This window comes from Coregonus lavaretus (genome assembly GCF_964263955.1).
Source record: "Coregonus lavaretus genome assembly, chromosome: 4".
NCBI lineage: Eukaryota > Metazoa > Chordata > Actinopteri > Salmoniformes > Salmonidae > Coregonus > Coregonus lavaretus.
This window is the reverse complement of record NC_139991.1, coordinates 55799347-55825495: the sequence shown is the minus strand read 5'-3', so window position 1 is coordinate 55825495 and position 26149 is coordinate 55799347. Positions and strand designations below refer to the sequence as shown.

Genomic DNA, 26149 nt, shown 5'->3' with positions numbered 1-26149 from the left:
GGCTGGAATGGAGCGAATGGAATGGCATCAACCACATGGAAAACATGTTTGATTTGTTCGATACCGTTCCAAATATTCCGTTCCAGCCATTACTATGAGCCCGTCCTCCCCAATTAAGGTGCCACTCGCTGCCGGTGATGGAGAAGTGCCAAGTGGGCACAGCTGGGTCAACAAAAAGCATATCAAACTAACAGGAAGAGTCATTTGTTGTATTGTGACATGCAGCCCAGACCTCAGACGCATTCATTCTATGTTGTCAACATCCTCTCAAAGTGATGGGTCCTATGTAAACTGTTTGTGTTATGGCTGTTAGTGCCATGCTCTGAGCCTACAGCCATACAAACATGCTATATAACTGTCACTCACCTGTACATCTGGCCCTCTCCACCCTACACCTATTCCTCTGTTTGTGCTGAGTTCACATTTCCTCATTGTTTCTCAGCACGCTGGTTGAAAGCGCTACTGTTGATGACACATACAGTGCCTGCTTGAGCCTGTTGCTGCAGAGGCCCCTGGGTGAAGGGAGCACATAGGGCATCTTGTCTTGGCACTGAACATGTAAAGGAGATGTATTGAATTACCTATGAAGGTTTTTGGAATGGGGTTTAATAGATCCATCATAAGGAGGTACTGAAAAACATCACTTAGAGATTGCCAAGACCTTGCTGGATCATAATGGAAAGCATCATTGTGCTGTCTGCCCCCTAGTGGGGTACAGAGTATTACTACAGCAGCTCAGTGCCCCTGGCTCCTGTCTGACTTGGCTGTGTGTGTGTGTGTGTGTGTGTGTGTGTGTGTGTGTGTGTGTGTGTGTGTGTGTGTGTGTGTGTGTGTGTGTGTGTGTGTGTGTGTGTGTGTGTGTGTGTGTGTGTGTGTGTGTGTGTGTGTGTGTGTGTGTGTGTGTGTGTGTGTGTGTGTGTGTGTGTGTGTGTGTGTGTGTGTGTGCGCGTGCGTGTGTGTGTGTGTGTGTGTACTGTAATGGTACCCCAAGTAAGCGCAGTCTACCAGGGCGTAGGTCAGAGGGATATCAGGCAGACTGTACAGTAGATAAGCTGGAGGGCCGGCAGGCGGCAGCTGCCAGGGGCAGATCCAGTGTCGGCTTATCGGAGAGAAGTCCACGCGGGCCGGGCAGAGGGAGAAAGGACCTTTGTTTCCAGTAGGGGAGCACCCCGTACCAGCCCACCTCAGCCCCTCACTTGCTGGCCCCCCACAGCCTCCCTTGGATTGTGTAGTATGAGTAGAATGTAGGTTACTGTACACTGAAAGTATGGGACCAACCAGGTTCAGAGAAATCCTCCAAGACACAAAACAACTCTTAACAACAACCCTACAGTACCTTCACACCTAATACCCTATCTGCCTCACCCTCTCCCCACCTCCCCCAGTCCACACACGCACACACACATACATACATACACACACACACACACACACACACACACACACACACACACACACACACACACACGCACACGCACACGCACACACACATCCAGCAGGGCAGGCAGGCTGCTGCTCCCCACATGCCTCCCAGGCCAGCTTAACTTTACTGCTCCCCGCTGTGGCGGCCCGTCAGGGTCATCAAACAGAATGTACAACATAATTTACAACCCAAGCAGGCCCCTCTCTGCTCCACTTTCCCCTAGGCCCAACACCCTCTCCTGGGCTAGCGATGTGCCCTGGGAGGGAGGGGAATGTAACTTCAGGTTGTTGTGGACGTGTTTTATTGGAGGAGTTTTAACTTTTACCTCTGAGGGCAGTTACAGGTAGTTAGATGGTACACAGTTTTTATTTTATTTATTTTTATTTTTTATTTATTTAGCAGACACTCTTATCCAGAGCGACTTACAGTTATTTTTTTATTTTTCATACTGGCCCACCGTGGGAATCGAACCCACAACCCTGGCGTTGCAAACGCCATGCTCTACAGTTCTAAAGAGGTGATGTTTTTTTACTGTGGTGGTTGAGTGAGGAGGGTGTAGACATATAGGGGAGTCAATGGGGCACTACATTAGTCTACAGGTAGTACTGCAGTTCAGTGTGCTGTCAACTCTAGCTTTGGGATTGTTTTACAGTTGGCTTAGTTCCCTGTTGGTAAGAAACAAGACCAATACAGATTGATAGATAGGTCAATAATGTGTATTGTATTCTTAAATAGTTTTTTTTCCAAGTAATTCTTTCCACAGCTCACCACAACAACAACAAGAAATAAACTCTGAGAAATATGTCATCTAACCTATGATCTCATTTACTGATATTCAGCACCACAATACATTCATTGTGTTTGTGTTGTGTCTCCATAGGATGTGTTTGGGCAGAGTGGGAGTCGGCGTGGGGATGGGACATGGGGTCCCCGCCAGAAAGGCTCGGTGGGACGAGGGGACGTCTTTGTGGTGGACGAGGACACAGACCTGGCTGATCCAAACCTCCAGGGGGGATATCTCAACCCTCAGTGGAAACCCAGCAGGCAGGGCCCCAAAGACAGCCACGAGGGCAAGCCAGAGCCCTCCTCCAAACTCCTGGAGGAGAACATCACCACGGACAAGAAGACAAAAGACTCTGGAGGGAGGGGCGTCGGCCTGTTTCCCGCAAAACCCTCGGAGGACATCATTATTGATTTGGACGCTGGCTCTTTCCCGAAGAAGCCCTCTGTGGAGTTTCCCCGCGTCGTTAAGACTCAGATAGAGACCCCCCTGGACCCGGAGCACCCAGACTCTAACCTGCTGAGAGAGGAGGTGGAGGGGCCTCAGACCCCTTCTCGGACTGCACTCGCCCCCACCTCAGAGCCCCCTGCCCCACCTTTGGAGGCTGTGACTGAGGAGCGGAGACCAACCACACACATCCCCACCCAGCCTGACCCAAACCCTGACCGGGCTAATACTGTGGAACGAGGACCAGAACGCCCAGGCACAGTGACCATCGTACACAGGGAAGGGGACCTGGTTCTGGGCTCTGATGGCCAGATGTATAGGCTCCAGAGAGGGCCCCCAGGCAGAATGGGGGCCCCAGGAAAGGATGTAAGTGTCTTCTTCATCTTCCTCAAATCTTTCGCTGTGCCAGTGCTCATGTGTCATGTTGTGTAACGTTTAATGGTCATGTTTATGGAGGGTGATGCTTACTGCTTTGGACAGTTCATTAGTAGCATTGATGCTAGAGTAGAGATGGTTGTCTTGCTGTTATGTAAACAAGAGAACAAACCTAACATAATAATAATAATAATAATAATAATAATAATAAGAAGAAGAAGAACTTTATTTGTATAGCGCTTTTCAATACAAGTAACAAAGTTCATAAAAGAATGTGTGGAGCATTACGAATGAGAAAATCTATTCTGTGTTTGGCCATTAGGTTCTGCATCAGTCTGAATATAATCAACAGCCTTGATCGACCCTGATGTCTTTCATGTTCTTATCCTCACATTAGCTACTCCACAGCTCCAAATGGCACCACAAGTGTCAACGCCTTCATCACTGCATTAGTCGCGGCAATCATATCAACGAGCCTCTTTGATTGGTGGAGGGGGCGTGAAGCCCTTAGGGCCGCCAGAACCAGACCCAGATGAGACCCAGATGGAGCAACATCTGGCCCACAGTTTGGCCCTGGTCCTGGAGCCTCAGCCTGGCTCTCTGGCTGCTGTAAAAGCCTGGGATCACTCGGCACCATTACTGTGATTTATCCCGGCTGTAGAGAACATGAAGGAAGATGTCCTGCTGGCCAGGAGTAAAAGGCTCTGTAGTGGAGAAGGCTGCAGTAATTAAGCCCCCTCTCATGTAAAGCAAGGCTATGGTCTTATGGTCTAGATGTCCTGGCGATAGCACTGTATGTCAGGCCTGTGGAAGGTGTGTGTGTGTTTGTGACTGTTAGGTGAGGCTGGTCTGGCTATAGCCGCTGACACCACTAGAAAGGACATGGACGTATTTGAGGAATTTCTGTGTCCTTGTTGCATGTAAATCTTCCGTGATAACGGAGCTTTACCAACTCATGCTGACATGATGTGACATATACACTGAGTGTACTAAACATTAGGAACACCTGCTCTTTCCATGACACGTAGTCCCGTGTAGCTCAGTTGGTAGAGCATGGCGTTTGCAACGCCAGCGTTGTGGGTTCGTTTCCCACGGGGGACCAGTATGAAAAAAAATAATGCACTCACTAACTGTAAGTTGCTCTGGATAAGAGCGTCTGCTAAATGACTAAAATGTAAAAAAAAAATTAATAGACTGACCAGGTGAATCCAGGTGAAAGCTATTATCCCTAATTGATGTCACTTGTTAAATCTGCTTCAATCAGTGTAGAAGAAGGGGAGGAGACAGCTTAAATAAGGATTTTAAAGTCTTGAGACAATTGAAACATGGATTGTGTATGTGTGCCATTCAGAGGGTGAATGGGCAAGACAAAAATGTTTGTGTCTTTTTTTGAACGGGGTATGGTAGTAGGTGCCAGGCGCACCAGTTTGAGTGTGTCAAGAACCACAACGCTGCCTGGTTTTCATGCTCAACAGTTTCCCGTGTGTATCAAGAATGGTCCACCACCCAAAGGACATCCAGCCAACTTGACACAGCTGTGGAATGCATTGGAGTCAACAAGGGCCAGCATCCCTGTGGAACGCTTTCGACACCTTGAGTCCATGCCCTGAACAATTGAGGCTGTTCTGAGGACAGAAAGGGGTGCAGCAGTGTTCTTAATCAATCAATCAAATGTATTTATAAAGCCCTTTTTACATCAGCAGATGTCACGAAGTGCTTATACAGAAACCCATTCTAAAACCCCGAACAGCATTCAATGCAGATGTAGAAGCACTGTGGCTAGGAAAAACTCCCTAGAAAGGCAGGAACCTAGGAAGAAACCTAGAGAGGAACCAGGCTCTGAGGGGTGGCCAGCCCTCTTCTGGCTGTGCTGGGTGGAGATTATAAGAGTACATGGCCATTAAGGCCAGATCGTTCTTAAAGATGTTCAAACGTTCATAGATGACCAGCAGGGTCAAATAATAATCACAGTGGTTGTAGAGGGTGCAACAGGTCAGCATCTCAGGAGTAAATGTCAGTTGGCTTTTCATACCCGAGCATTCAGAGATCGAGACAGCAGGTGCGGTAGAGAGGGAGAGAGAGAGAGGGAGGGAGAGAGAGAGGGATGATTTTGTACACTCAGTGTATGATAGTTTACTAAAAAGACCAGAACCGGCTTGCCTATATACATAGACATGGAATCACTGGTCACTTTAATAATGGAACACTAGTCACTTTAATAATGTTTAAATACTGATTTACTCATTTCATATGTATATACTGTATTCTATTCTACTGTATTGTAGTCAATGCCACTCCGACATTGCTCGTCCTAATATTTATATATTTCTTAATTCCATTCTTTTACTTTTAGATTTGTGCGTATTGTTGTGAATTGTTAGAGACTACTGCACTGTTGGAGCTAGGAACACAAGCATTTCGCTACACCCGCAATAACATCTGCTAAATATGTGTATGTGACCAATACAATTTGATTTGATTTGATTTAGAACCATCAACCTCAGTTTTCTTTTGTGTTGAATGCATTGTACCATATTCCTTGTGGTTGATTGGTGATGGTTGATGTTACTGTATTGGAATTTCTCCCCACTAAGAGGAAGCCAGTTTGTTAGTTTGCTTTGCAGCTTCCATAGATTCCACAGGGCAGCAGTGCCAAGGTTAGACGCATGGCCATATCACCGTGTTCTTTAGGCTTCTGAAAGCTTGTCTTTTAACTGGCTTAATGGGCATCTAAACTGTGGGGAGGAAGTCTTTTGACTTTCATAGGTGGAAACCCTGGTAAAGGAAAGCTTTACTGGGGTCAGCTGCTCTCTTCTGACTGCCTGTCTCAGTCTGTTAATAGTGGACAGGGCAGATGTTGTAACCCATTTAGTAGTTAATGTTTATAACAGTACGCTACTAAGCTGTAGATGCATATGATGCCTCATGGGCTCTTTGTCAACACTCATTTGGATTTTAGGATTAATCTGTTAATCAATGTGTTGTTGTTTGTTGTTGTGCTTGAGCTTACTAGGGCATTGGTTACTTCACATGTGATTGTATGATACAGGAGCTATATGAGAAGTTAAGAAGTCTGTCCCTCTGAACTCCACTACATCTATGAATTAACTTGAATTAATATCTCATGTTCTGTTCTCTCTCTCTCTCTCTCTCTCTCTCTTGCTCTCTCTCTCTCTCTCTCTCTCTCTCTCTCTCTCTCTCTCTCTCTCTCTCTCTCTCTCTTGCTCTCTCTCTCTCTCTCTCTCTCTCTCTCTCTCTCTCTCTCTCTCTCTCTCTCTCTCTCTCTCTCTCTCTCTCTGTTTCTTTTGTCTTTTACTTTCTCCAGGGTTTTCCCGGTCACAGTGGCTTACGTGGGTTTAAAGGTGACAGGGTAAGAGGAGCTGATGTTTTGGAATGGCTTGAGGTGGCATAAATGTATGACATAATGGCCTATGGGTTAGTCTGCTTGACCTCACATACAAATGCACCTTAACTTTGTCTTAGTAAATTATGGAACTGCGTTAGGATCAGAGCATGAGCAGCTATTTTTTTTACGACTGAAGTTTACATAATAAGTAATGTGTTTACAGCAATAAACCCCTAGCTTTTCAGCCTCTCTTTGACTCCAAGTCCTCCTGTAAATGTGCTATCCCTCACAGTCCAATATGACTGACTGTATGACTTCAGCTTACTCATTCTAGGTGTAGATATGGTAACTAATACCTATGATGTTTCTCACAGGGCCAGCTGGGGCCTGAGGGATGTGTAGGGCGACAGGGGGATCCAGGCCCCCCCGGCCCAGCTGGTCTGCCGTCTTTCTACCTGTGGAAGAACACTATTGAGGAGTGGGCTGCTTTTCGGGTGAGTTGACAACCCCCATTCCATCCCAAATCCTACTAAAAGCATTGCATTTGGGACAAACCATTCACTAAACCCTAAACCTCAACCAAATCTTGTAATTAATAATGTGGAAATTGAGCAAGTTGAGGAGACTAAACTGCTTGGTGTAACCCTGGATTGTAAACTGTAATGGTCAAAACATATTGATGCAACGGTAGCTAGATGGGGAGAGGTCTGTCCGTGATAAAGTGCTGCTCTGCTTTCTTGACATCACAATCAACAAAACAGGTCGTACAGGCCCTAGTTTTGTCTCACCCGGTCTATTCCCCAGTCATGTCGCCAAGTGCCACAAAAAAAGACATAGGCAAATTGCAGTTGGCCCAGAACAGAGGAGCACGACTGGCCCTTAAATGTACACAGAGAGCTAACATCATTGACATGTATGTCAATCTCTCCTGGCTCAAAGTAGAGGAGAGATTGACTGCATCACTACTTGTCTTTGTGAGAGGTATTGACGTGTTGAATGCACAAGCTGTATGTTCAAACGACTAGCACACAGCTCAGATACCCATGCATACCCCACAAGACATGCCACAAGGGGTCTCTTCACAGTCCCAAAGTCCAGAACAGACTATGGGAGGTGCACAGTACTACACAGAGCCATGACTACATGGAACTATTCCATATCAAATAACTCATGCAAGCAGTAAAATTAGATTTAAAAAAACAGATAAAATTGCACCTTATGGAACAATGCGAACTGTGAAGAGACACACACACAGGCACTCACACACACATACATTGTAATATTGTTGTATGGTGGTATTATAAATGTTGTATTTTACATACTGTATGTAGTGGTGTAATAATGTTATACAATGTACTGTTTTATTTTGGGGGTTTTGTGTGATGTAAGTGCCTTAATGTGTTTGGACCCCAGGAAGAGTAGCTGCTGCCTTGGCAACAGCTAATGGGGATCCCTATTAAATATAAAAACCTCAGCCCACCTCACTTATAATCAGCCTCACTCCAAACCCAACTCAAACCTGTCACACCTCAACTCCAACCCCAAATCCCACCCCCAGCCATAACCCAACCTTGCCCCAACTCTCACCTAAAGGCGTCTGCATACTAGGTTCAGTTTGGTCCTAGCAGAACTCGGCTAGGTGAAGTGAACGTCTGTGCCTTGCATACTCCCTTATAAGACCGTCGCTTGAAAAACTAGAAAAAAACGGCAGTAGTACTGTTTGTCGCTTTTTTTAAAAGATAAAACTCAAGAAATCTGTAATACATTTTGACGTTTTTGCTGAGGAGGTCTTAGTCGCAAACCTTTATATCTAACTAATATGTTTGGTGCAGTATTTCTGAAGTTAAAATATATATCATACAAATATATACACAAACTGTTTCGGATGCGTATCATGCGGACGCCTTACCGTAACTCCACAAGGACATACAGTATTAGGCTATGACCCTGTAGACTGCCTGTGCAGGGTTGCATAATTCTGGTAACTTTCCCCAAATTCCCAGGTATTGCCGAGAGGTTTTCCCAGGCTAGCTGTACATTCTTTGACCCCACACTGTTGGTGTGTGTGAGCCGGTGCTCCATCTATCTCTCATCAGTTTTATCCCCCTGCCTGAGTCTGAGACTGACCACAGCTGCAGGCTGTATAGTACAGCATGACTATCAGCGTGACAGAAAACTGCATGGACATTATTGAATAAAGATGCTGTGTAAGAATAAAAGGCAATTTGTTACTCTGGGCTTTGAACTGAGCCATGTGGCCAGACAGATAGATCAGATACTGCTATCTATTTCAAGTGAGGATGATGATAAAAATAGCTTTGATTTTAGCCCCTGTGCCTTTTCTTGAGAGGATAAGGCACCGCATAAAACCAAGAAAACCAGGCCTGAAAACACTTGACAAACTTTTATTTATGAGTGAAATGTCCCTTTAAGATAGCAACGCTATGAATTATGGTTAACACATTGATGGAATCTATATACATTACATTTTCTTATTGTTTTGATTCCTGACTCGTGAAACTTTAAATAATTTGCCATGTCTCCATGTTTCTTCCAGCAAACCTCTTTCTACCAGTTGCTCTACGCTGGCTGGCCTGTAAGTAATGGACACCTCTCCCATGACTAGGACTAGACTGGGAATGCATCCCAAATGGCACCCTATTCCCTATATAGTGCACTACTTTTGACCAGAGTCCTATGGTTCTTGGTAAAAAAAATGTGCACTATAACGGGAATAGGGTGCCATTTGGGACACATTAAGGGTCTTATAGAGTATATGGGTTATAAAATACAGCAGGGTGTGTTTTGGTTCTTCCTGACACCGTTTTCTTCTCTGTGTGCCTGCAGAGGGAGCAGGGACCCCCAGGACCAGCTGGGGAGATGGGGAAGACGGGCCCACAGGTGAGTGAAACCCCTTCCCTGCATATTTGGTCCTACTTTAGGTTTGGTAGAGAGTCTCATCATCTGGGTAGTATACCATGAATACTGGTTTAAATGTCATGGTGCAGTTGAGATGAACGCCTGATCAATGAATCAACACTCAGCAAAAGTGTTGATTCATACTGTTTTAACCTCTGTATTGTGAGTTATACATTTGTCTGTCCCTGTCTGTCTGTCTCTGTCTGTCTGTCTTGCTCCCCCCCCCCTCTCTTTCTTTCTCTCATTCTTATCCCACCCAGGGGCCAACAGGTGATCCTGGCCAACAAGGGCCTCCGGGAATAATTGGAGAAATGGTAAGGACTGATGACAGAATAAATGTTTGTGGTCATACGCACATCCTTAAAAGCAAAGGGGCTGGGCTAATAAAGTATACATAAAAAGAACAGAAAGGCCTGCACACTATATTTCAGTCCAAGATGACCTGATGAAAATCCTCCGGATGGAAACGTTGTCATTAAAGGTAATAATTAGGATCATAGAGTGTGCTGGCCTTTCTGTTATCAAATCAAAATAACATATTTTTGAGTACTGATGACATCCAATCTGGGTTTAGGCACATTACTGTTATACAATAACTCCCAATGACCCCATTGTTGTCCCTGGGAAATTGGTCAAATCAAAAACTGCTCAAGTTGTTTTTCAGCTGAATTAATAGATGTCATACTGCTATGAGGATTTGACTGTACCAAACATGTACTTAAAGAAAGCGTGGGATAATCTGTTTAGCTTTTAGCACTTTGTAAAGCTAAAGGTATTAGCATATAAGGCTCTTCCCACGTCCCTCACAACCACACAAACACATTAGCACAAGGCTTGGAGCCTGATTTCTAAGCTGTGCCTTTGTGGTAACAGAAAAACACAGACAAAAACAGAGAGAGGCTTTGCTATGTTGTGTCTTAGCCAGTCAGAGACCTCAGCTGAACTGAGGACTGACGCTACGGGCCTAACAAGACGGCCCACATCAGAGACTGCTGAGGTTTTGGGTACAGTTGTAAACACTTCCTCTCCTTCCCCAATACGAAATCTATGGTGTCTGGGCTGTGTGGCACACACGTGGCGTGGAGAATGGCTGTATTGTGTGTATGTGTGTGTATGTGTGTGTGTGCGTGCGTGTGTGTGTATGCAGTGTGTGTGTGTGTATACAGTGTGTGTACAATATGTATATGTGCACCTGAGAACTCTTTTATCAGTCAGGCACGCTTCTGCATGTACAATATGAATCACTGTCCACACACACGCGCGCACGCACACACACACAAACAATATCCACACTGCCAAGAGCTAACAGGTGTTTAAGCTATCTGATTTGTACATGTTCTCCACCTGTCTGCAGTGCAGGTTATTGATGACAAGGAGGTCTAAAGTCTAATTTAAAGATATACTAATAGTGTCTCCACTTCTCATCCTCTTGATAAGCTCTCAGTGCCACCCTGCTGGGCAGGAATGGTGCCATGGTGCCTTAAATAGCACCCTATTCCTATATACTGCACCACTTTTGACCAGAGCCCTCTATAGGAATAGGGTGCCATTTGGGATGTAGCCCAGGTGTGTTAGGGTGTGTCCTCACTGTGTCACAGGTTTACACAGCCTCAGATCAGGTGATGGTGTCTCTGTCATGGATCCACAGCCTCTGATTGGGTGATGGTGTCTCTGTCATGGATCCACAGCCTCTGATTGGGTGATGGTGTCTCTGTCATGGATCCACAGCCTCTGATTAGGTGATGGTGTCTCTGTCATGGATCCACAGCCTCTGATTGGGTGATGGTGTCTCTGTCATGGATCCACAGCCTCTGATTAGGTGATGGTGTCTCTGTCACGGATCCACAGCCTCTGATTGGGTGATGGTATCTCTGTCACAGATCCACACAGCCTCTGATTGGGTGATGGTGTCTGTTATATTGCAGGGTGAGCCGGGCCCAAAGGGCGTGGCGGGCAGAGCAGGGCTCCATGGGAAATATGGAGAGAATGGGCAGGACGGTCAGCCTGGGATGCCGGGTGACCCTGGGCGACAGGTGAGGTCAAAGGGCACCACTTAGTGATTACATGATAACCCTCTGATTATGAACCCATCTGTTCTCAGAAACAACCATTCTAGCCATTCTCTATATTTAGTGCACTACTTTTGACTAGTAAGTATTCCCTAAGAAGTGCACCATATTGGGAATAGTGTGTTATATCTCTGATTATATAAATGATTGCTGTCTCATTTTGCTTAGGGACACTTCGGGTATAGGGGAGAAAGCGGTTCCAAAGGAGAAGAAGGGGACGAGGTAAGGTGGTTGGACAGCGAAACACTGGTCTAATGAAGAGTACCAATGAAGAGCATAAGTCCTTTACACTTTCTATGAAGTACATATGTATAATGCTTTAACACATCTTTTATAATGCCTTATAGGGCCTTATTGGAGCCAAGGGTCCAAGAGGACATATAGGAGAACCGGGCTTGAAGGTAAGACTCAAGTATGATTGTTGGCTATTGTTCCGTAATTACTACAGTACCACACTGAATTAAAGTTATCCTTAGTCCCCAGTCTTCACTGGTCAAGATTATTAGTTGGAATATGCTGCCCCTTAGTGGAAAGAGTAAGTACTATGAGAGCTGAATGCTCTGGCTTGTACAGTTCATGTCAGTTTACATCAAATGTTTTTTGATTGTCTTTACTTATATCCCTGTAATGCTCATGTATGCATTTTACTGATGACTTTTGTGTGGATAGCCCTCTCTATTGAGAGCTTAAAATGTGCTCTTTGTGTGTCCTGTAGGGCTCTATTGGTTTACCAGGCCGTCCCGGTTATGTTGGTCCACCAGTAAGTGTGTTTGTCTCACTGTATGTGTTCCAAATAGCACCTGTATTCCCTTTATAGTGCACTATTTTTTACCAGAACCCTATGGGTCCTGGTCAAAAGTAGTGCACTAAATAGGGAATAGGGTGCCATTTGACACACAGTCACTGTCTCTTTTCTTTCAAGCTGCGTTTTTTGACATACTTTATAAAACGTTTAACCCTATGTCTGTCTTTTCTTCAGGGGCCTCAGGGAGTCAGAGGGGCCACAGGTCCCGAGGGAAACCCCGGACCTGACGTGAGTGACCCATAGTAACAATACTACACCTTGTTACAGATTTACAGATTCCAACATTTCTGAATACTTTAGGGTGTTATTCATCAGTAATTGAATGTGTCATTGACTTGTGTCCATGTGTTTGTGACTCTCCAGGGGGAGGCTGGGTTTGATGGGCCTCCAGGGCCTCCTGGGTCAGTGGTGAGTAGACAGCAAACAAGTCTGTACTTTCCCTACACTTCTTTGGCTGTCCCCATAGGAGAACTCTCTGTGGAAAGGGTTTTACATGGAACCCAAAAGGGTTATGTCTGGAACCAAAAGGGTTCTACCTGGAACCAAAAAGGGTTCTTCAAAGGGTTCTCCTGTGGGGACAGCCAAATAACCATTTTAGGTTCTAGGTAGCACCTTCTAGGTAGCACCCAATTCCTAATGCTATGTCACTCATCCCATATCATATCACTCAGTGTGTATATTTTTGTTTTGCGTAGGGAGCCACTGGTTTCACAGGCCCTGTCGGCGCTCAGGGAGCTAAAGGCTCACAGGTGAGGTGACATTTTGACCCAGGAGATGAGGGTCTTTCCATAATTTTTTTTACTTAACACCTACTTTACTGGTAGCTCTTTCTGAGTATGTCAGCCTTCACCAAATGTAGCCTGCATTTACCTTCTAGGGAGAGTTCGGCCCTGTTGGAGTCATTGGCCCCAGAGGCCCCCAGGTAAGAGGAGACATTTGCTTGTTGTGTTTTCTTGCCTAAAGTTGGGTCACATTTAACAGAACTCTATGCTCGTAAGACTTTAAGGGAAATATTACACACATACTATACACATGTTTTAAAATGACCTGATTTCTGTATATTTCACCAGGGACCCCAGGGTTTAGATGGCGAGAGTGGGCCTCCAGGACTCAGGGGAATCCAGGTCAGTCTCACTCAGCTGCACAGTAATTTTACCTAACAGAGACTTGGGACCAGATGATTGACTAATGTATCAGAGGGATTTCTCACCATAATAACATATAATATCTGGGGTTAAAGGTAATCTGTACTGTTTTCATATTTTCACAGGGACAGCCTGGGATGAGTGGTGCCCCTGGTCCGAAAGGTGATCCTGTAAGTCTCTCCTCTCTTCTCTCATAAAGTTCCTTCTGCTCTCGTAAACAAACTACTATAAATGTCTCTTTCCAACCCCCTCTTTTCCTTCCTTTCTCTGTCTTCCTCAGGGGCCTATGGGGATAATGGGTATCCGGGGTGAGCCAGGGTTCGAGGGGCCCATGGTGAGTAGCATAGTACCCAGTGGACTGGCCACCTAAATCGCACCCTTCCTTCCAGAGATACACACACATAGCAACGTCACAGTACCCCCATGTGCCACTTAAAGCTAGAATCCTTAATTGAAACAATAACAAAGTGGTTACCGCGCCAGTGTTTTGGTAAATAGCTGAGGCAAGGGCCTGGAGAAATGTAACCACTTTCAAATTTATAGACAGAGATGTGGATGCAAGTACTGACCATCCATTATATCAAAATTATAGTTTTAACCATGTTTTGAGTCTATAGAGTGTTTGTGTACATACTGTACATTGTTTAACAACATAGTAAAACAAGTTGTATTTTGTGTTCTGATGGGATAAGACAGTTGTTAGCTATAGAAATTTGCTATGTAGAACAAACATGCCTCTCTGTGATGTTGAATAAGGAATAACGTATACGTTCCAAAACTTTGTGTCCTACTGACCACGTCCCAGGTTGTTAGCTATAGCTAGCTAATGAGGTAACGTGACTGAATAAGGTGTAGCCTAAACAAATGGTTAACAGTCCAGTCCGCAAGTTGCCTAGTTTAAGAACGGCCCACGATATGCTTTATGAAAATGCAGCCCGCCAATGCACAACAGAAAGAAAAATACACTGCTCAAAAAAACAAAGGGAACACTTAAACAACACATCCTAGATCTGAATGAATGAAATTATCTTATTAAATACTTTTTTCTTTACATAGTTGAATGTGCTGACAACAAAATCACACAAAAATTATCAATGGAAATCAAATTTATCAACCCATGGAGGTCTGGATTTGGAGTCACCCTCAAAATTAAAGTGGAAAACCACACTACAGGCTGATCCAACTTTGATGTAATGTCCTTAAAACAAGTCAAAATGAGGCTCAGTAGTGTGTGTGGCCTCCACGTGCCTGTATGACCTCCCTACAACGCCTGGGCATGCTCCTGATGAGGTGGCGGATGGTCTCCTGAGGGATCTCCTCCCAGACCTGGACTAAAGCATCCGCCAACTCCTGGACAGTCTGTGGTGCAACGTGACGTTGGTGGATGGAGCGAGACATGATGTCCCAGATGTGCTCAATTGGATTCAGGTCTGGGGAACGGGCGGGCCAGTCCATAGCATCAATGCCTTCCTCTTGCAGGAACTGCTGACACACTCCAGCCACATGAGGTCTAGCATTGTCTTGCATTAGGAGGAACCCAAGGCCAACCGCACCAGCATATGGTCTGACAAGGGGTCTGAGGATCTCATCTCGGTACCTAATGGCAGTCAGGCTACCTCTGGCGAGCACATGGAGGGCTGTGCGGCCCCCCCCAAAGAAATGCCACCCCACACCATGACTGACCCACCGCCAAACCGGTCATGCTGGAGGATGTTGCAGGCAGCAGAACGTTCTCCACGGCGTCTCCAGACTCTGTCACGTCTGTCACATGTGCTCAGTGTGAACATGCTTTCATCTGTGAAGAGCACAGGGCGCCAGTGGCGAATTTGCCAATCTTGGTGTTCTCTGGCAAATGCCAAACGTCCTGCACGGTGTTGGGCTGTAAGCACAACCCCCACCCGTGGACGTCGGGCCCTCATACCACCCTCATGGAGTCTGTTTCTGACCGTTTGAGCAGACACATGCAAATTTGTGGCCTGCTGGAGGTCATTTTGCAGGGCTCTGGCAGTGCTCCTCCTGCTCCTCCTTGCACAAAGGCGGAGGTAGCGGTCCTGCTGCTGGGTTGTTGCCCTCCTACGGCCTCCTCCACGTCTCCTGATGTACTGGCCTGTCTCCTGGTAGCGCCTCCAAGCTCTGGACACTACGCTGACAGACACAGCAAACCTTCTTGCCACAGCTCGCATTGATGTGCTATCCTGGATGAGCTGCACTACCTGAGCCACTTGTGTGGGTTGTAGACTCCGTCTCATGCTACCACTAGAGTGAAAGCACCGCCAGCATTCAAAAGTGACCAAAACATCAGCCAGGAAGCATAGGAACTGAGAAGTGGTCTGTGGTCACCACCTGCAGAACCACTTCTTTATTGGGGGTGTCTTGCTAATTGCCTATAATTTCCACCTGTTGTCTATTCCATTTGCACAACAGCATGTGAAATGTATTGTCAATCAGTGTTGCTTCCTAAGTGGACAGTTTGATTTCACAGAAGTGTGATTGACTTGGAGTTACATTGTGTTGTTTAAGTGTTCCCTTAATTATTTTGAGCAGTGTATATAGCGCCGGTATTATGGGCCATATCTTTTGAAAGGTTAGGGTTAGAATCAAGCCATTTTCTCTGAGGAAAAGATGGAGACTTGGCTACATTGGCTACAGAACCAGGAGTAAATGCAGTGGGGAAAGTGGGAGGGTTGAGCGAGACTACAAATTCAAAGACAGCCTACTCTATTCATGGCTTTTCTATCTGCAACGTTCGAGAACGTTTTGCAGCTGAACGTGGCCCTGGCAACATTACCAGTAGCCTATATGCAAACATTTGGTGGCACAGAAAGAAAGGAAAAGAAGGAAAAGGGATAGCAAACAATTTGTTGACTAAATTCCTCTTGCCACTACACTATATCTGACTGGGTAAATAACCCCCCCCCCACCCCCCCCCCCAGAACAGCCTCAATTCGTCGGGGCATGGACTCGACTTGGTGTCGAAAGCGTTCCACAGGGATGCTGGCCCATGTTGACTCCAATGCTTCCCACAGTTGTGTCAAGTTGACTGGAGGTCCTTTGGGTGGTGGGAAACTGTTGAGCGTGAAAAACCCAGCAGCGTTGCAATTCTTGACACAAACCGGTGCGCCTGGCACCTACTACCATACCCCATTCAAAGACACTTCAATCTTTTGTCTTGCCCATTCATCCTCTGAATGACACACATGTTTCAGTTGTCTCAAGGCTTAAAAATAATTATTTAACCTGTCTCTTCCCCTTCATCTACACTGATTATAGTGAATTTAACAAGTGACATCAATAAGGGATCATAGCTTTCACCTTGATTCACCTGGTCAGTCTGTGTCATGGTGTTCTTAATGCTTTGTACACTCAGTGTATATGTTTGTCATATAGTATTTCTGCTGTTGGGAAGAGAATATGATGTTATGCAGAAAACTATGTTGGTAGGACAAGGCTATGCATGTTTGTGCACATGGAAGTCAGGGATTTGTGTTTACTATAGGTTAATGAGGCAATACAAATGTGATGTGACTCAAATGAAAGGGCATTTAGTTGACAGAAATGCCCCACTTTTTTCGTCATTTTGACAATAACTAGACTAAATCATTATCCAAATGACAAAAATGTGACTAAAACATAAAGATTTTTTTGTCAAAATGACTAAGACTAGACTAAATAAATAAAAAAAGAGTTCCAAAATTAACACTGGTCTGAATGATGACCACACTGTATCTTCGTGTGATATTAAATGACCCATTTGGAGAAGTTGTAAACTGCTAGATTGCCATACTGTAGAAACCCATCCCCAGGTGGTTTGCCATACTGTAGAAACCCATCCCCAGGTGGTTTGCCATACTGTAGAAACCCATCCCCAGGTGGTTTGCCATACTGTAGAAACCCATCCCCAGGTGGTTTGCCATACTGTAGAAACCCATCCCCAGGTGGTTTGCCATACTGTAGAAACCCATCCCCAGGTGGTTTGCATGTGAGTTTAGCTCTGGCTGTTATACAGACATCCTCTAGGCGATGCTCAGTTTTACAGCTCCTCCGGCTGTCACTATCTCTACACGTATGTCTCATATATCATGCTGTTATCAGATGGCGTGTCATTAAAAACGTGGTTAGACAGTGTTCAGTCTAGTCAGTTTACATTGTCAGTCAGTATGGCTGAAGTGTGGCTATAGATTAGACAAATGAGATCATCATGAAAGGGAAGATTTTGTTAAATGTTTCTGGGGCCAGGATGTGATAGGCCTCCATGTCTATCTACTCAAAGCAAGAAAATCTAACTAAAAGGAACTAACACTTCAATCCCTTCTCTGTCATTATTTGATTGAAGGGGCCACTGGGAACACAAGGTCCAATGGGTTTCCCTGGTATTACTGTAAGTATTAGTACTGCTACTGCATTTTACTGAAATTATTTGTTATATAATTCATTGTTGTATTGTTCTTGGATTGATTCAAAACACTTTGAAGAATCAGGTTGCATGCTTTTCAACTACTTACTGTACCTGCAGTCCTCTGACTCCTCTCTGACCTCTGACCTCCACAGGGCAAGAGAGGACCAGACGGGGACAAGGGGGACCCTGGACTGAAGGGGGAGAGAGTAAGAACCCAGCCTCTGGAGACCTGTACACATTCATACTTTTTGACATCTGAATTATGAGTTACACGTTTGTCTTCTCTCTCTCTCTCTCTCTCTCTCTCTCTCTCTCTCTCTCTCTCTCTCATTCTATCTCAGGGTGTTCAGGGTGCTTCGGGCATCCAAGGGCCTCAGGGAGAGAGGGGTCCTAGTGGCTTCCCTGGCTTTACAGGGCTCAAAGGTCAACCTGGCACTAAAGGCATTGGGGTAGGCCGACTCTCTGCCTTATCACTGTATCTACAGTTATAGACTGCTACTTTACCATTGGAAGACTGATGGATTTTGTGTCTCCTCTTTAAGGGGGAGAATGGAGAAACTGGCCCTCAGGGAAAACTGGGCAGAGATGGGCTGAAGGTCAGAGAAGACTTAAAAAATGAATGCATTATAGTGAATGAAACATTTAGAATATAATTCAGTCTGCCTGTTAAGATTGGTCAAAATGATGATAAAACTGTGGATTTCATGTCCTAAAATAGCGTGTCCCAAATGGCACCCTATACACTATATAGTGCACTACTTTGAGTCCTATGGGGTGCCATTTGGGAAATAGCCGTAGTCTCATAAAAAATCTCTGTGTTTCTCTGAAGGGGAATAGGGGACCAGATGGCCGAAACGGCCAGCCTGGACACAGAGGGACCAAGGTAGGACTCTCTCCTATTGAATGTGTTTATGAGGGTTGGAAAATTCTGGTGACTTTCACAAAATGTCCATGTTATCCAGAATTTCTGGGATTTGGAAATGTACATGAATTTTTCAACCTTAGTATTTAGTAAAGCGTGATTTTAGTCCTGCTCTTCATATTTGAATGGTATCCTGATTGGCACTGCCTTCTTCTACCCAGGGTCGCATCGGACAGAGAGGGCATGATGGCCAGCCTGGTTCACCGGTAAGCACAGACCATGCACAGACAAACACTAGTGGAGCAATCTACTTGATCAATTTGCATTGCAAAACACATCAATATTCTTGACAAATCAGATATACAGTATACACCTCAATGGGCAACATCTGTGATTGGCAGAACAGCAGATCTGTGCTGTGTGTGTGTGTATGTGTGTGTGTGTGTGTGTGTGTGTGTGTGTGTGTGTGTGTGTGTGTGTGTGTGTGTGTGTGTGTGTGTGTGTGTGTGTGTGTGTGTGTGTGTGTGTGTGTGTGTGCAGCTTAGTGGTAAAACACAAGATACTAACACTTCTGCTTGGTGATAAAGAATATCCAAGGCTGTATGGGCTTATCTAATAGAGCTGACTAAAAGCTAGTGTGAATTACGTTGGTGAATACTGTAGGCTGCTGAATATTACGTAATCACAGTACACTTATTATGAGTGTGTGTGTGTGTGTGTGTGTGTGTGTGTGTGTGTGTGTGTGTGTGTGTGTGTGTGTGTGTGTGTGTGTGTGTACTTGTCTCCAACAGGGTTTGCCAGGCCCACCTGGGACAGAGGGACCAGAAGGAAAGCCTGGTACACAGGTTCCCATTCTATATCATATTTCAATACCATGATCACACCCCTGAAGACATTGAGCTTGTATACAGTGCCTTGCAAAAGTATTCACACCCATTGGATTTATTCACATTTTATTGTGTTACAAAGTCTGATTAAAATGGATTTCATTGTATTTTTTTGTCAACAAAAACATGTAATAATTGTACAGTGAGGGAAAAAAGTATTTGATCCCCTGCTGATTTTGTACGTTTGCCCACTGACAAAGACATGATCAGTCTATAATTTTAATGGTAGATTTATTTGAACAGTGAGAGACAGAATAACAACAAAAAAATCCAGAAAAACGCATGCCAAAAATGTTAGAAATTGATTTGCATTTTAATGAGGGAAATAAGTATTTGACCCCTCTGCAAAACATGACTTAGTACTTGGTGGCAAAACCCTTGTTGGCAATCACAGAGTTCAGACGTTTCTTGTAGTTGGCCACCAGGTTTGCACACCATCTCAGGAGGGATTTTGTCCCACTCCTCTTTGCAGATCTTCTCCAAGTCATTAAGGTTTCGAGGCTGACGTTTGGCAACTCGAACCTTCAGCTCCCTCCACATATTTTCTATGGGATTAAGGTCTGGAGACTGGCTAGGCCACTCCAGGACCTTAATGTGCTTCTTCTTGAGCCACTATTTTGTTGCCTTGGCTGTGTGTTTTGGGTCATTGTCATGCTGGAATACCCATCCACAACCCATTTTCAATTCCCTGGCTGAGGGAAGGAGGTTCTCACCCAAGATTTGACAGTACATGGCCCTGTCCATCGTCCCTTTGATGCGGTGAAGTTGTCCTGTCCCCTTAGCAGAAAAACACCCCCAAAGCATAATGTTTCCACTTCCATGTTTGACGGTGGGGATGGTGTTCTTGTGGTCATAGGCAGCATTCCTCCTCCTCCAAACACGGCGAGTTGAGTTGATGCCAAAGAGCTTGATTTTGGTCTCATCTGACCACAACACTTTCACCCAGTTCTCCTCTGAATCATTCAGATGTTCATTGGCAAACTTCAGACGGGCCTGTATATGTGCTTTCTTGAGCAGGGGGACCTTGCAGGCGCTGCAGGATTTCAGTCCTTCATGGCGTAGTGTGTTACCAATTGTTTTCTTAGTGAATATGGTCCCAGCTGCCTTCAGATCATTGACAAGATCCTCCCGTGTAGTTCTGGGCTGATTCCTCACCGTTCTCATGATCATTGCAACTCCACGAGGTGAGATCTTGCATGGAGCCCCAGGCCGAGGGAGATTGACAGTTCTTTTGTGTTTCTTCCATTTGCGAATAATCGCACCAACTGTTGTCACCTTCTCACCAAGCTGCTTGGCGATGGTCTTGTAGACAATTCCAGCCTTGTGTAGGTCTACAATCTTGTCCCTGACATCCTTTGGGAGCTCTTTGGTCTTGGCCATGGTGAAGAGGTTGGAATCTGATTGATTGATTGCTTCTGTGGACAGGTGTCTTTTATACAGTTAACAAACTAAGATTAGGAGCACACTCTTAAAGGGAGTGCTCCTAATCTCAGTTTGTTAACTGTATAAACAACACCTGGGAGCCAGAAATCTTTCTGATTGAGAGGGGGTCAAATACTTATTTCCCTCATTCAAATGCAAATCAATTTATAACATTTTTGACATGCGTTTTTCAGGATTTTGTCTCTCACTGTTCAAATAAACCTACCATTAAAATTATTGACTGATCATTTCTTTGTCAGTGGGCAAATGTACAAAATCAGCAGGGGATCAAATACTTTTTTCCCTCACTGTATATAAATAAAATAAATAAAATATAGTCAGCTCCCTGAGTCATTCAGCTCCCTGAGCAGCCACCACCATGCTTGAATATAAGGAGGCAGTTACTCAGTGATGTGTTGGATTTGCCCCAAACATAAGACTTTGCATTTAGGCCAAAAAGTGTATTCCTTTGCTGTGTTTTTTTGCAGTGTTACTTTAGTGACTTATTGCATACAAGATGCATGTTTTGTGTATTTGTATTCTTTTTTTCACTCTGTCATTTAAGTCATTTGTGGAGTCAGTCCCTACACCCAAACGAGGGCATTGCGTTCATCCACCTCTGGCCTGCTGGCTCCCCTACCTCTGCGGAAGCACAGTTCCCGCTCAGCCCAGTCAAAATTGTTCGCTGCTCTGGCACCCCAATGGTGGAACAAGCTCCCTCACGACGCCAGGACAGCGGATTCACTCACCACCTTCGGAGACATTTGAAACCCCACCTCTTTAAGGAATACCTGGGATAGGATAAAGTAATCCTTCTACACCCCCCCCCCCCACCCCCCCCCCCCCCCAAAAAAAAAAAAATGAGTCACTACAATGTTGTTGATCAATCGTCAGTTTTCTCCCATCACAGCCATTGAACTCTGTAACTCTGTGAATCACCAATGGCCTCATGGTATTTGTATTTTATTACGGATCCCCATTAGCTGCTGCAATGTCAGCAGCTACTCTTCCTGGGGTCCAAACAAGATTAAGGCAATTATTATTATTATTATTATTATTTTATTTTTTTACATTTACATACAAAATAAAACAGTACATCACACAACACATTATTACACACTACCACAACATATCTTCAAAGTTCTATAATACAGCAATATAACAATATTAAAATGTACGTGTGTGTAGAGTGCGTGTGTTAGGATGTGTGTGGTATGTGTGTGCCTGTGTGTGTGTCACTTCACAGTCCGCGTTGTTCCATAAGGTGTAGTTTTATCTGATTTTATTATCTGATTTTACTGCTTGCATGAGTTACTTGATATGGAATAGAGTTCCATGTAGTCATGGCTCTATGTAGTACTGTGTGTTTCCCATAGTCTGTTCTGAGACCGCTGGTGGCTTGTCTTGTTGGGTATGCATGGATGTCTGAGCTGTGTGCTAGTTGTTTAAACAGACAACTCAGTGCTTTCAAGATGTCAATGCCTATCACAAAGACAAGTAGTGATGCAGTCAATCTCTCCTCTACTTTGAGCCAGGAGAGATTGACATGCATGTTATTGATATTAGCTCTCCGTGTACATTTAAGGGCCAGCCGTGCTGCTCTGTTCTGGGCCAACTGTAAGTAGCCTATGTCACTCTTTGTGGCACTTGACCGTATGACTGGGCAGTAATCCAGGTGCGACAAAACTAGGGCCTGTCGGACTTGTTTTGTTAATAGTGATGTCAAGAAAGCAGAGCATAATTTTATTATGGATAGATCTCTCCCCATCTTAGCTACCGTTGCATCAATTTGTTTTGACCATGACAGTTTATAATCAAGGGTTACACCAAGCAGTGTAGTATACAGACTCAACATACTAGAGTCCCATAAGTCAGGGCGTGACAGTGCCCTTCCCTATAAGCGTGCTGAAAGTTGTTGTTAATTTGTTTACTGTGAAATAGCATTGTATCTGGTCAAATATTTTTTTTCTCCAAAAGTTTACAAAGGGTTGGTAACAGGCTGATTGGTTGGCTGTTTGAGCCAGTAAAGGGTACTTTGCTATTATTGGGTAGCGGAATGACTTTTGCTTCCCTCCAGGCCTTAGGGCACACACTTTCTTGTAGGCTTAGATTAAAGAGATGGCAAATAGGAGTGGCAATAATATTATAGTCCACTATCATCTTCAATAATTTTCCTTCTAAAGTTGTCAGACCCAGGTGGCTTGTCACTTTACGGAATTCAAAATTACAATGCTTGTCTTTCATAATTTAGTCAGTTATGCATGGTTGTGTAGGTTCACAATTTGTTGTTGGCATGTCACGTTAAGTTGGCTGATCTTGCCAATGAAGAAATCATTAAAGTAGTTGGCAATATCTGTGGGTTTTGTGATGAATGAGCCAACTAAATGAGCCATCTACAAATGGCGCCGGAGGAGATGGCTGCCGTTTTACAGGCTCCTAACCAATTGTGCTATTGTGTGTGTTTTATTGCGTTATTTGTAACTTATTTTGTACATAATGTTAATGCCACCGTCTCTTATGACCGAAAAGAGCTTCTGGATATCAGGAGAGCGATTACTCACCGCGTACTGGATGAATATTTTTTCTTTAACGAGTCGGACGCAAAGGATTTACTTCAGACACCCGACAAGGCCCAAATCCCCATCATTTGCAGGAGAAAGAGATGGAGATATCAGGGACGTAGGTCGGGGTGCCTTGATCCGACGGCGAGTGGGTAATCTGCCTCTACCATCAGTCCTATTAGCCAACGTAAAATCTTTGGATAACAAAATAGATGAGCTACGATCACGAATATCCTACCAACGGGACATTAAAAACTGTAATATCTTATGTTTCACCGAGTCGTGGCTGAATGACGACATGGATAACATACAGCTGGCGGGGTTAGAGGTAGAGTATCTCATGATAAGCTGTAGACCACACTATTTACCAAGAGAGTTTTCATCTATATTTTTTGTAGCTGTCTATTTACCACCACAAACCGATGCTGGCACTAAGACCACATTCAATGAGCTGTATAAGGCCATAAGCAAACAGGAAAACACTCAACCAGAGGCGGCGCTCCTAGTGGCCGGGGACTTTAATGCAGGGAAACTTAAATCTGTTTTACCTCATTTCTACCAGCATGTTAAATGTGCAACCAGAGGGGAAAAAAACTCTAGACCACCTTTACTCCACACACAGAGACGCGTACAAAGCTCTCCCTCGCCCTCCATTTGGCAAATCTGACCATAATTCTGTCCTCCTGATTCCTGCTTACAAGCAAAAACTAAAGCAGGAAGCACCAGTGACTCGGTCAATAGATAAGTGGTCAGATGACGCAAATGCGTAGCTACAGGACTGTTTTGCTAGCACAGACTGGAATATGTTCCGGGATTCTTCCGATGGCATTGAGGAGTACACCACATCAGTCACTGGCTTCATCAATAAGTGCATCGATGACGTTGTCCCCACAGTGACTGTACGTACATACCCCAACCAGAAGCCATGGATTACAGGCAACATCCGCACTGAGCTAAAGGGTAGAGCTGCCGCTTTCAAGGAGCGGGACTCTAACACGGACGATTATAAGAAATCCTGCTATGCCCTCCAACGAACCATCAAACAGGCAAAGTGTCAATACAGGACTAAGATTGAATCGTACTACACCGGCTCCAACGCTCGTCAGATGTGGCAGGGCTTGCAAACTATTACAGACTACAAAGGGAAGCATAGCGGCGAGCTGCCCAGTGACACAAGCCTACCAGTCATGCTAAATTACGTCTATGCTTGCTCCGAGGCAAGCAACACTGAAGCATGCATTAGAGCATCAGCTGTTCCAGACGACTGTGTGATTACGCTGTCCATTGCCGATGTGAGTAAGACCTTTAAACAGGTCAACATTCACAAGGCCGCAGGGCCAGACGGATTACCAGGACGTGTACTCCGAGCATGCGCTGACTAACTGGCAAGTGTCTTCACTGACATTTTCAACCTGTCCCTGACTGAGTCTGTAATACCAACATGTTTCAAGCAGGCCACCATAGTCCCTGTGCCCAAGAACACTAAGGTAACCGGCCTAAATGACTACAGACCCGTAGCACTCAAAGTTCTACAGCTTCACCATCGAGAGCATCCTGACTGGTTGCATCACTGCCTGGTATGGCAACTGCTCGGCCTCCGACCGCATGGCACTACAGAGGGTAGTGCGTACGGCCCAGTACATCACTGGGGCCAAGCTTTCTGCCATCCAGGACCTCTATACCAGGTGTTTCAGAGGAAGGCCCTAAAAATTGTCAAAGACTCCAGCCACCCTAGTCATATACTTTTCTCTCTGCTACCGCACGGCAAGCGGTACCGGAGCGCCAAGTGTAGGTCCAAAAGGCTTCTTAACAGCTTCTACACCAAAGCCATAATACTCCTGAACAGCTAATCAAATGGCTACCCGGAATATTTGCATTGTACCACCCCTCCCATCCCCTCTTTTACGCTGCTGCTACTCTCTGTTTATTATCTATGCATAGTCACTTTAACTCTACCTACATTTACATATTACCTCAATTACCTCGACTAGCCTGTGCCCCCGCACATTGACTCTGTACCGGTACCCCCTGTATATAGCCTCGCTACTGTTATTTTACTGCTGCTCTTTAATTATTTGTTTTTTATTAAAACATTTGACGAAACACTTATTTTTCTTAAAACTGTATTGTTGGTCAAGGGCTTGTAAGTAAGCATTTCACTGTAAGGTCTACACCTGTTGTATTCGACGCATGTGACAAATAACATATGATTTGATTTGATTTGATTTGAATTCAATGAACGATGGAGCTGAGTTCGCCTTTTTCCCCAACATTTCATTTAAGGTGCTCCAAATCTTTTTACTATGATCCTTTATATCATTTACCTTAACAGTTTTTTCTTATTTTTGTTTAGTTTAGTCACAAGATTTCTCAATTTACATTACGTTTGCCAATTGGCTGTGCAGCCAGACTTACAGTATTTGCCAATCCTTTTGCATCATCCCTCACAACCATAAAATGTTTCAATTCCTCATCAATCCACTGGGATTTAACCATTTTTACAGTCATTTTCTTAATGGGTGCATGCTTATTAGTAGCTGGAATAAGCAATTTCATAAATGCGTCAAGTGCAGCATTTGGTTGCTCCTCATTACACACCATAAACCAACAAATATTCTTTAACATAGGAAACACTACAAAACCTTGTGTATGAGATCTTATACACTATATAAGGCCCAGCCTTTGGAACTTTGGTTTTCCTAGATATGGCT

General features: G+C 44.6%; 1 protein-coding gene across 1 annotated transcript in view; it reads left to right on the top strand.

Moving 5' to 3' along the window:
* The window catches only part of LOC311127477 (uncharacterized protein), a gene marked incomplete at its 5' end in the record, with an annotated part of 76094 nt that overhangs the window by 27931 nt on the left and 22014 nt on the right, over positions 1-26149 (top strand). Inside the window, 22 exons of the mRNA XM_084159310.1 lie at positions 2304-3017; positions 6352-6396; positions 6747-6866; positions 8930-8968; positions 9220-9273; positions 9552-9605; positions 11217-11324; positions 11529-11582; positions 11708-11761; positions 12076-12120; positions 12340-12393; positions 12529-12573; positions 12861-12914; positions 13043-13087; positions 13236-13289; positions 13591-13644; positions 17859-17912; positions 18048-18155; positions 18249-18302; positions 18536-18589; positions 18790-18834; positions 19360-19413. Coding sequence (XP_084015436.1) covers positions 2304-3017; positions 6352-6396; positions 6747-6866; positions 8930-8968; positions 9220-9273; positions 9552-9605; positions 11217-11324; positions 11529-11582; positions 11708-11761; positions 12076-12120; positions 12340-12393; positions 12529-12573; positions 12861-12914; positions 13043-13087; positions 13236-13289; positions 13591-13644; positions 17859-17912; positions 18048-18155; positions 18249-18302; positions 18536-18589; positions 18790-18834; positions 19360-19413 — 1962 coding nt within the window. The remainder of the gene's footprint in view (positions 1-2303; positions 3018-6351; positions 6397-6746; positions 6867-8929; positions 8969-9219; positions 9274-9551; positions 9606-11216; positions 11325-11528; positions 11583-11707; positions 11762-12075; positions 12121-12339; positions 12394-12528; positions 12574-12860; positions 12915-13042; positions 13088-13235; positions 13290-13590; positions 13645-17858; positions 17913-18047; positions 18156-18248; positions 18303-18535; positions 18590-18789; positions 18835-19359; positions 19414-26149) is intronic.